Source organism: Natrix helvetica (assembly GCF_964273705.1).
Source record: "Natrix helvetica genome assembly, chromosome: 3".
NCBI lineage: Eukaryota > Metazoa > Chordata > Lepidosauria > Squamata > Natricidae > Natrix > Natrix helvetica.
The window spans coordinates 3,110,697-3,124,160 of record NC_138549.1 but is presented as its reverse complement, the minus strand read 5'-3'; the positions used below and the strand labels follow the sequence as shown (position 1 = coordinate 3,124,160).

General features: G+C 45.5%; 1 protein-coding gene across 3 annotated transcripts in view; it reads right to left on the bottom strand.

Annotated features, from left to right (window-relative positions):
* Positions 1-2,340: 2,340 nt before the first annotated feature.
* Positions 2,341-13,464, bottom strand: part of ELF1 (E74 like ETS transcription factor 1) — a 77,791-nt gene continuing 66,667 nt past the window's right edge. For all 3 annotated transcript variants that reach the window (XM_081948703.1, XM_081948705.1, XM_081948704.1), the window contains exons 5-9: positions 12,737-12,892; positions 11,307-11,390; positions 9,303-9,495; positions 7,775-8,245; positions 2,341-4,090 (exon numbers count right to left, since the gene is read on the bottom strand). In XM_081948703.1, coding sequence (XP_081804829.1) covers positions 3,454-4,090; positions 7,775-8,245; positions 9,303-9,495; positions 11,307-11,390; positions 12,737-12,892 — 1,541 coding nt within the window. In that variant the 3' untranslated portion in view covers positions 2,341-3,453. The remainder of the gene's footprint in view (positions 4,091-7,774; positions 8,246-9,302; positions 9,496-11,306; positions 11,391-12,736; positions 12,893-13,464) is intronic.

The following is a 13,464-nucleotide window of genomic DNA, read 5'->3' as shown; positions in this document are numbered from 1 at the left end:
CAGGCCGAGGAACGCCCACCGCGCGGCGCGAGGAAGCCCGGGAGGGGAGGAGGGAAGAGGAGGGAGGGAGTGGCCACGCCCATCTCTCTCTTTCTCTCTCTCTCTCTCCCCTGCCAGGGCAGCGAGCACCAAGGCTTGGCCTCTGGTGGACTTCAACTCCCAGAATTCCTCCGCCGGCAAAGGCAAAGCTGGGCTGAGGAATTCTGGGAGTTGAAGTCCACCAGGGGCCAAGCGTTGGAGACTTCCCCCCCCAACACCCACACCCACACCCACACACCCACACACCGCCCACCTGGCGATGGGGGTGGGGGCTGCTTTGTGGGCGCTCTGGCCTCCTTGTTCCTCGGGGCTTTGGGGGAGGAAGGGGAGAGGGTGGGCTTGGGCCGCCCTTCCAGAAGGACAAGGATGATGGGCAGCGGGGTAACTCTTCAGCAAACCCTTGGGCCCAGAGTGGGGGGGGGGGGTAGGCAGGCAGGCAAGATAGATAGATAGATATAGATGGATGGATAGACGGAAGGATGGATACAGAGACAGACAGACAGACATGGATGGATGGTTAGACAGACAGACAGATAGATAGATAGATAGATAAGCAGGCAGGGAGACATAGATGCAGATGGAGACAGAGACAGACAGATATAGATGCATAGATAGATAGATAGATAGATAGATGATAGATAGATAGATAGATAGATAGATAGATAGATAGATAGACAGACAGACAGACAGACAGACAAGGATGGATGGAGATAGGCAGGCAGGCAGGCAAAGATTCTTCATATATTTTAGCCTACAACCCCCAAATCATCTTTGTTGCTCTTTCCTTTAATTTCCAGAGCTTCTACATCTTTGTTTTTCTCTTTTTTTTAATTGTGGTGACCAAAGCTGGATGCAGCATTCTAAGTGTGGTCTTACCAAGCCATTATTTTAAAAAAACTGTTGTTAGTCTCGAAGTCATGTCCAATCCATTGCGACCCCATGGACCACGTTCCTCCAGACCTTCCTGTCCTCTACCATCCTCTGGAGTCCATTTAAGCTCATGCCGACTGCTTCGGTGACTCCATCCAGCCACCTCCTTCTCTGCCGTCCCCTTCTTCTTTTGCCCTCCATCATTCCCAGCATGAGGCTCTTCTCCAATGACTCCTTCTCATTAAGTGGTCAGTCTTCCTCTTCGGGATCTGGCCTTCTAAAGAGCAGTCAGGGTTGATCTCCTCCAGGACTGACCGGTTGGATCGCCTTGCACTCCAAGGGGCTCGTAGGCGTCTTCTCCAGCACCAGTGTTCAAAGGCCTCCATTCTTAGATGCTCAGCCTTCCTTATGGTCCAACTTTCACAGCCATCCATTGCAACTGGGAAAACCATCGCCTTGACCAGACACACTTTTGTTGGCAGGATGATGTCTCCGCTTTTTAGGATGCTGTCTAGCTTTGCCGTAGCTTTCCTCCCCAGGAGCAAGCATCTTTTAATTTCTTAATTTCTAAAGAACTAAAATCCACACTGGGATCTCTGAATTTGTGCAACAAGGGACACTCAATCATGTGCCCAGATGTCATCCTTGTAGACAATTGTAGACAAATTGACACTTTGTGCAGAGAATTTAATGGACAACCCAAAATTCAAGAAACAAGCCACATTCAGATTTTTTTAATTATTTCAATAAAATGCCATACTCTACGTTCCTTTCTTTTGCAAAGTCCCCTTCTCAACTGAAAAAGAAACACCGCCTGTTAGGCTAAATTATATTTAGTGATCTTACTGAATTGCTTTCAAGTAAACAAATTCCACAAGCTGAAGGAATTTTGAGAATTATTGATTAAGGGAAGATTCCCCACTTCTTAAATTGCCATCCTTCGTGAGCTCAATACAGGCCAGATTTTTCATATAATCTGGACACTGGGCTTTAAGCTGTACTTGTTGAGATAGGACAGCTGATGTACAGAGTTCTGCAAGATATTTTAACTCCTGGGAGTTAAGAAATATTTGGGCTCTTTCTGATCTGATGATGTGTTAAACATGATGCTATATCCTTTTTAATATATGCAAAGTAGATCAGAGATGAACACAGCCAATAATTAATTTATTTACCAAACCATTACTGCCAGTTCCCAAGGCTTCGTAGGTTCCTTATGTTAAATTTCTCACTCTTGATTCTTAGCTCGGCTTGATGTTAAACAATAAGGACATAGCTTAAAGGCATTTGGGGGGGGGGGGGGGCAAAATAATAAAGACTCTGTATCTTAAATCTGATTCCTTCTTGCACAGAGTATTTCATTACAGGCCTAACTTATGAATGCTTACCATAATATCAGATTTCAGACAGAGAAAGACAAAGATACCATGATGTTGTACTTGATTTATTTTCATGATAAACCAATTAAAATACAAAAAAGAGGAAACAGCTTCAAGAGATCCCACAATTTCATTTTTTTTCCTTTTAAATACAAATTCACTCTGCAATACATGAATACATATAACTTTAGAGCTCTAAACATAATAATCTTATTTGTATCTATAAAATATTGTTCTATGGAAATATCTTTTTCTTATGAAAAAAAAATCTTTTTGAGAAATTAAATTACATATTTACAATAGAAAAGGTACTTTGTAGAAATATTTTAATCTCAAAATACTCGGGTTAAGTCCCATATAGTTCTATTTTTCATTTCCTTATAAAAATAATTGCAAAAAAAACAAAATCAGCACGTTTCTTTATGCCTCAAAAAGTTTTAAGTGGTCTGAAAAAATAATTGCACCTGTAGTGACGGCTCCCGTTTTGGCGAGCCACATTATCAAAGATATTGTCCATCTTAGAATAGAAAATATATAGTAAATAGAATGCATAAGTGGTGGAAACTATCTTGTTAATAGAAGGGAAATGCTTCTAATTTGCAAAACGATTTCTCTCTGGGGCAAAAGGCAACTGAACGAACGAAGATCTGATCGCCCATTGCTTTATATATCCATATAAAACAAAATATATTCTAAGTACATTGAGTAAAAAGATCTTTGGAATTTACTTTTTTTTAAAAAGTCAGATAACAGCATGAAAAAAAAAAAAAAACGCCCTCCTGAAAATAGCTATTGCTTGAAAGCGCTGGTTACATTATTATGCAAGAGAAGACAAATAATACAGAAATTTAGAATTTTTGGACAGTGATCAAAAAAGAGAGAGAGAAAAGAAAAGATAAACTGCATGTTCCTTCATGCTTTGCCTTTTTTTTTTTCAAAACATATAATATTTTATGCGGCGGAGGAAACCACAAAGCTGGAAATCAACTCTACAGCTTACTTCTAAAATATAATTTGAGAATTATTATTATTATTATTATTTTTCTAAAAAGGTAGCTTTATAATGCCTGGCTTTGGAATCAAAAGTTACATACACAATTGGTGGAGGCGTTTCAATCACATTCAGGAAAAAGAGCAAAAGAATAAAATTGATTTTTCTCCTTGTTTACTCGTAAGGGCTGGGCAGCTGGAACTGTTCGCTTTCCTCTTTGATATGTACCGCGGGAGAAAACCCGTTGGAAGCGGACACCATGACGACAAACGGCTGTTGGTGGAAACTCGCCTCCAAGGGGGGGTCGTCCTCCCCCCCAACCGAATTTTCGGATTCCAGTTTTACCGTCCCTTGCACCACGGCGGTTTTGGTTGCCGGGGCCTTGATCACCGAAGTGATGACGGCGTTGGAGGCGGGCTGGGCTGCTGCCCCACGGGAACCGCTGGGCGTAAAAGTTACTACGGAGGTGCCGGTGCTGAAAGCCGGGGAGGAGGAGGCCACGTTGACCGTCCCGTTGCAAATTGTCTGGACGTTGCTGGTGAGGACTTGGTGGACCTGAGCTGGGCTGAAAACGATGGACGATGGAGGGGAGACCGACTTGGAGGACTGCAACACTACGTTCTCCTTTAGGACAGTCATGGGCTGCGACGATGGGATGGCTTGTAGGATAAACTTCTGGGGTGTGGCCGAAGAAGTCGGATCCGCGCTGGCGATCACAGTGGTTAAAGGCACTGTCTGGAGTGTTACGGTGTGCAGTTGCTGGTTTCCGGAGGAGACCACGACGGGAACCTGGCCTGAGGCTTGGATGGTCCTATGGAAGTAAGATAAATAAGGTAGGTCAGAAGTTCTGCCATTTTACGCCTGGCTGTCAGTCTACGAGGAGGGCAGGGAGCCGAGTGGGATGGGGGTGAAAGCTAAACGACACATCGTACAACTTCAAGGTCACCCATCTGGGACCGCCCAGTCTAGGGTTGAAGAGACTGTTCCCAAACTGTTTTCTTTGAATAGGATTGGACAATGGGGGAAACTAGCAATGGGAAGGGACAAAGAGGAAAATCTTTGGCGCGCAAATCTCAGTTCTGGCTTTGCTATATTGTAATCCACTTGGCTTTTAGGAAAGTAAACCTTTCACACTGAATGGGGTTGAGGGTCGTTCTTACTTAAGAGACCACGTTGGAGCAGGACTGGCAGTAGGTGACTTCCCTTGATTATTATCCAACACAAAACATCTTTTAATATTAACTGTTAAGGGACACATTAACTATGACGTGAAACCATCTTCTTGGAGTCTCTATAATTTCCTTCCTTCCTTCCTTCCTTTTCTGACCTAGGCTTCCTTGAGAAAGCATAAATCCCAATCTTAGTCCCAAGAAACTCTCTTTTATTTATACAGCTGTGAATTATGGTCATTCACAGCCCGTAATGATTCCCAAACACTCCAGAGGCATCACATCACTACCAGATGGCCTTGGCCCCATCTCAGAGCCCTCGTCCGAGCCTTCCCCAGACTCCAAGACTGGCCTATGTTCCTCCCAACCTCCTCATTGACCAACTCTGCAATCCTTCCTTCCTTCCTTCCTTCCTTCCTTCCTTCCTTCCTTCCTTCCTTCCTTCCTTCCTTCCTTATCTTTGTTCTAGCTTTCTACTTTGGAGAATCATGAAGCACTTTGAGACCAACGGAGATCAAGCCCCCCAAGAAAAGAACATCTTCAACAAAATGGAGGCAATGACAACAATGTGCATTCTGCAGCCACAGAGATCCTTTCAATGGTCCAAGCTCCAGACCTGGCCAAAACAGAAGCTCTAGCGCTCTGGAACCATAAAACCGAACCAAGGTTTGTTCAGGCTGGGGGCTCAGCACCAACTGAGTCCCGTTAAAGTCCTGGGAGCTACTGCACCAAAGCGAGACAGAAGTCAATGCCTTTTCTTTCGTTTTCCCTTCTTCTCTACACCTTTCTCTACCCTTTTCCCCTCCTCTGATTTTTCCTATTATTTGCTTTTGTGTTTTATATAAACTAATTTTTTTTTAATTAAAAATGTGTACCAATTTTCAATCAAGGGACGTGACGGTTGCATCTCCCCGCTAGCCAAACAAACGCAACCTCTCTGTAGAGTTCCAGCCAGATCGTAAACTTTTCTCGCAATGGATTCTCTCTATTTTCTCTTGTTAAGTCCTCAATTTCTTTAACTATTCCCTAAAACTGGATCCGGCCCACTTTTTTTCATTTTTTACTGAAAGGAGAATATTTTAGAATATTTTAAATAAGGCAGGACGGCCCCAGCTCTGGATGTCAGATCTGGAAGCCGTTTTTTACATTGGTCCTTCAGGCTGGCCACATTTTCTACTGTGGGAAGATTATATACAGCAGGGGTGTCCAAACTTGGGAACTTTAAGACTTGTGGACTTCAACTTCCAGAATTCCCCAGCCAGCTATGCTGGGAGTTGAAGTCCACAAGTCTTAAAGTTCCCAAGTTTGGACACCCCTGATATACAGCAATGATGGCGAAACCTTTTTGTTGTTGCATGCGCACCCATAATGCAATGCGCGCATGACACACACACCCCACACGCCACAATCCCAAGTGCACGCATGCATGATTCCCCCATGCTCCCACCCCCACACACATGTGCATGCGACCCTCCCCCCACGCTGCCCCGGTGCATGCACGATTTCCCCCGCCCCATTTTGGGCCTACGAGGCCTCCCTGCAGCCTCCTGGGACCAAAGGCGGGGCATGCACGGCAGAGATGCGAAAATCAGCTGGACGGTGGGAGGGACACACACATGCGTGGCGGAGCTGAGCTGGGGCGATGGCTTGCGTGCCTGCAGAGAGGGCCCCGCGTCCCACCTGTGGCCCGCGTGCCATACGTTTGCCATCACAGATATAGAATATGGGTGATGTATAATCAAAATAATGTTCCTTTCTCAGAGAGTCAAGGACACCTTGCCCTGCAGCTGCCATGGTGTGACTGGGAGTTATCTCCAGTTTTGGATGGTGCCTGATTGGACCAGGTGACGGACATGTGGGTGCTGGGCAAGGGCTTGGACTTTCCTTTGGGTGGAGAAAACCTGGAGCCTTTCAGATTCAGATTTTCCCAGATGTGCCAATAGGACATCTCTAATAAAATGGAACTTTGAGGAAACTCAACTCTTGGAGTCTTCTTTCGTTGAGGATCTTACTTGGGACCCTGACACTGGAACTGTAGCCCAGGTGACATGCACCGCTAAAGAGATCACATAGAATGCTTTCCTCGTCTCATCGGTCATTGCAAACCGCTTAAAATTAGAATCAGGACTGCAGTTTTCATGCAGTCTCCGCCCTAAAAAGAGCATGAAAAATAACGCTATATTTAAATGCAAAAGAATAAATCTTTGGATTAGATGGCTGGAATAATTCAGAATTGCTGGAAAATAGGACTCAACCATGCATGGCCTACCCTGTCAATAACCCCAAATTAAACATTTGTTCTTCAGCTCTCCTGCTCTTTATTCTTAATTAGCCAATAACCTGGTGTTGCCCAGGGATTTATTTATAGGGGGAAAATGTCCGGACCAAACGTAATTTCTAATGTTGGATTTTCCTGCTTACCAGAGGGAGCCCCCTTGTGGAGTACTGTGAAGCCGTTACCATGGCAACTCCACTGCGCTGTACAGTAGAAGCCATTTTACGCCAGTACTGTAGAAGCCATTTTAAGACACAACAGGCTGTACCAGATCAGAGTCCCCAAAGTCTGATCCGTGGACCAAAACCGGGCCATGCAAACAAGCGAAACCTCATCCGCGGGATGTAGGCAGCACGCAAAACCACACCCACTCCGGTCCATGAAAATAAAACGTCCCTTCATGGAACCGGTCCCTGGTGCCCGAAAGGTTGGCGGCCGCTGTCCTAGATAACTGAGAATCTCCATTAAAAAACCCAAAGCTAAAAGAATCCAAGCATCTTTATATTTTTCACAGAGGCCCCAAACTATAGCAAGAAGATCCCACGGTAGCAAAAAATGCTAAGGTTCGCCCAAAGCGATAGTAAAAAAAAAAAAAAAAGTATTAAAAAGTGGGGGGGAAAGGTTCCGTGACACTCAGCTTTGCCCTGTGATCGTCTCCCCCCCCCCACTTTTTAAAGCATTTTTTTTACTACCGGTTCAGGTGAATAGGTAGGAAAAAATGCTTTAAAAAGTGAAAAAAATGGATCAGCTGTGAGCCGTGCAATCATTGGAACCATTCCTCCCCCCCCCCACCACTTTTTAAAGCATTTTTTTACTACCTATTTGCCTGAAGTGGCAGTAAAAAAAATGCTTTAAAAAGTGGGGGAAGGTTGGCCATACCCACCCGGTCACATGACACCCCTCCCCACCAAGCCACGCCCACACAACCGGTGGGCAAAAAAAAAAAAGTAGATTTCCCGACGGCCTCAAAGGCTTTTCGGGTGAGGAAAAAGAATATGCAGGACGCGGGGAAAAACCACGGCCAAGATCTTCCCCGAATGTTTTTCCTCACCTGATGTTTGAAACCGAAGGATTCAGGGATTCGTCCAGCAAGTTACTGGTGACGGCCGCGTGCCCTTCCTGGATGGACTGCACCGACGGCATTAAATGGACTGTCCGATAAAGCTGAGCGGCGTGGGGCGAATGGCTGGACTGCATCGACGTCAAGACTTCGGAGGTCAAAGGAGGAAGCAGGGGCTGGGGTACAGTCTCCAAGGGCTGCTTCAGCTTGGCGGACTTGGCGTTGAAGGGCAGTTTCAAAAGGGGCCCAGATCCTTTGGAGCCTGGGTTGGAAGAAGCCTTGGCTTTGCTCGCTTGGCTTCGGTTGGCCCCGGGGGTGGAGAGCAAAGAGGAATCCGGAGAGTCGAGGCTGGAGTTGGGATCTACGTCATCAATGTAGATGATGTCCTTTGGCATCTCCTTGAACTGGTACACCAAGCGTTGGCCCTCTACTTTGGCTAAAATGCCTCTTTGGTAATAGTATCTGTTCGAAGAAGGAAAACCACAGCAAGGGTTTAGGCAAAGCAAGTCCACTTCAAAAAGAGAGGGAGAAAAAGTTACTCTCCTAAACGTTTCATTTTAGGGAATTGACGGAACATGTAGCTAATCCCCAAGGATGCACTGATCGGTGAAAATGTTTGGGCAGGTTCAACTGCACCTTCCGAAATATCTGGGCAGTGTCAGCGGCATGGGGTGGCACTGCCTCCCTTCAACTAGAGAAAGGCTCTTTTCTCCAGTCAAAGCTTCTACAGAAGAGGAGGAGAAGGAGGGGAGGAAGCAGAAGGAGGAGGAGGAAAACAATGGGAAGGAGAGGAGAAGGAGGTTAAAGAGAAGGAGAAGAAAAGGGAGGAGGAGGAGACAGAAGGAGGAGGAGAGGAAGAGGGAGAAGGAGAAGCAGAAGGAGAATGGGAGGAAGAAAAGAAGGGGTGAAGGAGGAGGAGGAAGGAGAAATGGAGGGAGAGGAGAAGAAGGTGAAGGAGAAGCAGGAGAAGAGGAAGGAGGAGGAGAAAGAGGAGGAGGAGGCAGAAGGAGGAGGAAGAGAAAGAAGGAGAAGCAGGTGAAAGAGGAGAAGAAGATGGAGGAGGAGACAAGACGAAGGAGGCGAGGAAGAGGAATAAGGAGAAGAAGCGGAAGGAGAAGAAGGAAAAGGATGGAAGGAGGAGGAGGAGGAGGAGGTGAAGGAGGAGAAGATGGGAGAGAGAGGAGGAGGAGGAGGAAGAGAAGGGGAGGAGAAGAAGAATGTTAACTTGTCTATTATATTAAAACTCGCTTAACCACCGTCTCGCTTAGCAACGTAGGTTTTAAATTCAGTGGTGCTCATAAGTCAGGGACTTCCCGTTCTGAATAAGCATTTACCTTTCCAATTTGTTCTACAATCCCATTTGTATTTGCAGCAGTACTTCTTACGCACAAGTGGGACAGAGAGTTACAAATCATCATTTTATTTCATTTTTGGAGGGTGGAGGTCCTGGCTCAGGTTAAAAGGTTTCCAGAGCATTTAGCGTTGGAGGGCAGGTGCCGTTTCCCATCAATCCACCTACCTGAGCGCTCTGCCCATCGTCTCGTAGTTCATATCCGGCTTATTTTTGTGCTTTCCCCACAGCCTGGAGACGGCCTTGGAGTCGACTAACTTAAAAATGCCCTTTTCTCTCTGAGTCCACTTGATGTATTTGGGACAGGTGGCTTTGTCCTGAAGCAGCGCCAGGAGGAATTCCCAGAGGTAAATGGTGTTCCCTGAAACGAAGACGACGGCAAATCAAAACTCTTTTGAGTAAAGTTGCGTCCTTAGGGGAATGAAGAGGGGAAGGGGCAAAGAGACCGCTGTGATCTTTGCAGGCTCTTTTTCTTTTTTTAAATAGTTTTTATTAAACATTTTTACCTTTAAAAACAGAAGAAGAAGAAACAAATACAGAAAAAAACAAGACAGACGTAACAATATAAAATAGTTTTACAGCCTTCCGTATCGGCAAACACGTTTCGTTTTTGTAGTTCTCTGTTCTACGTTGCCTTCGGTTTTAACCTCTTTAATAGTGTAATAACAGTTGTACTAACAATTGTAATAATATTAATTGTTCGTATCACCATTACATTTACATTATGGTCAATACTTTAAGTCTGGTAGTAATTAGTAACTTTGGTTAATTTTTATTCAATACTAGTTTAGAAAAGACAAAAAGAGGCTTCTATTTCCTGTTTTGGCTTCTGTTTTCTAGCCACTCATAAATTGTATTCCATATTTTATAATAATCCGATTCTTCTCTTTTTTTTAACTCCATGGTCATTTTGTCCATCTCCGCACATTTGAGTACCTTTCTAATTATTGTTTCTTTGCAGGCTCTTGATGCCATGCGGTTTTGCCACCTAATCTCCACCCGATAACGCAGTGGCACAAACAGTGCTGGCCATGCCTTCATACACCCATGTGACACCTCTGTTTCAGAAGCTGCCCTGGTTGCCAGTTTAGTCCCAGATGGGATTCGGGGTGCTGGTAGTCACCTATTAAAGCCTCCCAGAGTTTAGGGCCTGGTGACTTGAATGGCATCGGTCTCCCACGGGATCTGCCTGGCCAACCAGTAGAGTTGGCAGACTGGGTCCCTTCGATGAAGGACAAAGGAAGGGGCAGAAGAAGAGGGAGGGGGAGGGGGGAAAGGAGCAGAAAGAGAAGGAGGTAAAGAAAGAGAAAAGGAGGAAGAGGGGGAAAAGAAGGAGGAAGAAGGAGAAAGAGAAACAGAGGAGGAACAGGAAGTGAAAAAGAAGGAAAAAAAGCAGGAAGAGAAGGAAACAGAGAAAGAGAAAAGGAGAGAGAGGAGAAAAAGAAGGAAAAAAAGCAGGAAGAGAAGGAGACAGAGAGAGAGAGAGAGAGAAGAAGACGGAGGAGAAAAAGAAGGCAAAAGAGAAATGGAGGAGGAGGGGGTTGGAGAAAAAGAAGAATGATGCAGAAAGAAAAGGATAAAGAAAAGGAGGAGGAGGAGGAGGAGGAGGAGGAAGAGAAAAAGAAGCAAAAGAAGCAAAAAGAGAAGGAGACAGAGAAAGAGAGAAGGAGACGGAGGATGAAAAGGAGAAAGAGGAGAAAGAAAAGGAGGAGGAGGAGAAAAAGAACGAGAAAGAGAAATGAGGGAGAGGGGAAGGAGAAAAAGGAGAAAGAAGCAGAAAGAAAAGGAGAAAGAAAAGGAGGAGGAGGAGAAAAAAAAGGAGAAAGAGAAATAAAGGGAGAGGGGAAGGAGAAAAAGGAGAAAGAAAAGAAGGAGGAGGAGAAAAAGAAGGAGAAAGAGAAATAAAGGGAGAGGGGAAGGAGAAAAAGGAGAAAGAAAAGGAGAAGAAGGAGAGAGCAGCAAAGGCCAAGGAATTAAACCGGGATCATCTCCCCATTCCTTCCCTGTGATCCCTCCGCTTCACTTCCCATCCAAGGCCAGAAAGCGCCTGGATTCCTTCCCAGCTCCTGAATATTAAATAAAGGGATAAGGCCCCTTATCTTCCTGGGGGCGCTTGGCTCCTGCCCCACTCGGAATTTAACCCCGAATAGTCTCTTATCTTCCTGGCCTTACCCTTCCCGTCTTTGTTCTTCTTTTTCACAGATATATTTGGAGTCAGGCTGGGCGATTCCGGCCGAGGAACTTTGGGTTTCTTCCCTGCAAAAAAAAAAAGCAGTGGTTACAGAAAAAAATTCCTAAGGGGAACTAGAGCGGGGGGGGGGGGGGGGGACATTAACCAGTCAAGTCCTTCTTTCTACCAAATGTTTAGTAAACCAAATTGCAAGGCGCCTTTTAAGTCCCGTATCGGAGTTTCAAGTTTACAATTTTAGAGCAAAACTGTTATTTAAAAAAAATCAGAGTAAAAATGCTAATCATCGTTAATGTTCATGTTACTTTATGATCTTCCTGGTCTTCCAACACAAACGATTGCCTTAAATCAGGGGTGTCCAAACTTGGGAACTTTAAGACTTGTGGACTTCAACTCCCAGAATTCCCCAGGCAGCAAGTCCACAAGTCTTAAAGTTCCCAAGTTTGGACACCCCTGCCTTAAATAAATAGTTTGGTGTGATGGAACTGCTGTGGCCTTTTGGCTGCCCCGCTCCAGCAGCTGGAGAAGGAGGAGGAGGAGAAAGGTCAGGAATAAGGCAACCTGAGAACTCTGAGGGGGAAGAGGGAATGGAGCTGGCAGAGAGATAGAGAGACAGACAGACAGACAGACAAAGGCGGAGCCTTAGGCCGTCCGTCAACCAGATGGAGAGTCAACAGCCCCCCCGGTGGCTGATGAGGAAGAGGAGGAAAAGTTGGGTCCAGTGTCTGACGCATGGAAGGCAGAGGAGAGGAGAGCAGTGGAAATCTATGGGCCGGTCGTTGGATGGAAGATCTACCGCTGCTAGTGTAGTTCGGCATTGCAAAGGAAAGAAGGGAGGGAGGGAGGGAGGAAGGAAGGAAGGAAGGAAGGAAGGAAGGAAGGACAGGCAATAGCACTTAGACTTCTATACCGCTTCACAGTGCTTTTACGGCCCTTTCTAAGTAGTTTACAAAGTCAGCCTCTTGCCCCCAACAATCTGGGTCCTCATTTAACTGACTTCGGAAGGACGGAAGGCTGAGTCAACCTTGAGCCGGTCAGGATCGAACTTCCTGGCAGTGGGCAGTCAGCCTGCAATGCGACATTCTAACCACTGTGAGAATGTCCTTAACACGTGCATGTAAAGTACAATAAATCAGGGCTGAAATCCCACTTACCTTTGCTATCGGTTCAGTAGCAATGTGAGTGCGTATGTGCACAGCCTCAAAAAGGTAAAGTCAGCGAAATCCTGCTTTATAGCTAATATAAATCGTGCGTCACAGCTGATCGTCCGAACCGGTTTTATTTATTTTACTACCGGTTCAGGCGAATCAGTAGTATTTTTACTACTGGTTCGGGCGAACCAGTCAGAGCCGGAAGCATTTCACCCCTGCTTTAAGCCACTTCTTGAATACCCCCTTTCTACTTTCTTCTTTACCTCTTCTCTTCTTTGGTTGTTCGGGGGTATTGGGCGATTCAGAAAATGACTCCTGGATTTGATGAACCTCTACTACTTCTGGGATGCCATCCAGAGTGACCGACACGTGAGTGATAGGAGCAGCTTCGACGTCATCCTCGGCATCAAACACGTGGGCTTCGGAAAAACAACAGGAGAGTCACTAAACCTTTGTAAAGATTCTACTAGAGGTTGTAACAAGCAGGCGGCGAGACTTTTCATGGGCGAAGTCTCCCAAACAGAGCAGTGAACGTAAATTGTTTTATCTGACTAATATAAAAAAGTCAAAATAAGTAAGTCCTCAACTTATTGCCACAACGGAGCCCGAAATTTCAGTTGTTAAGTGAGACAGTGGTTAAGTGAGTTTCGCCCCATTTTATGACCTTTCTTGCCAGAATTGTTAACCGAATCACTGCAGTTGGTAAGTCAGTAACACGACTGTTAATTGAATCTGTCTTCCCCATGGATTTTGCTCGTCAAAGGTCGCAAAAGGGGATCGTGTGACCCCGTGACACAGCAACGGTTGTAAGTATGAACCCCTTTGCCAAGCGTGTCAATTTTGATCACGTGATCATGGAGCTGCTGCAAAGGCCATAAGGATGAAAAACAGTCATAAGTCAGCTTTTTCAGTGCCGTGGCAATAAACAAACGGTTGTAATGTCATCTTCCCTTTGGGAGATCAAAGGATCCTGTTATCCCAAAAAATAATA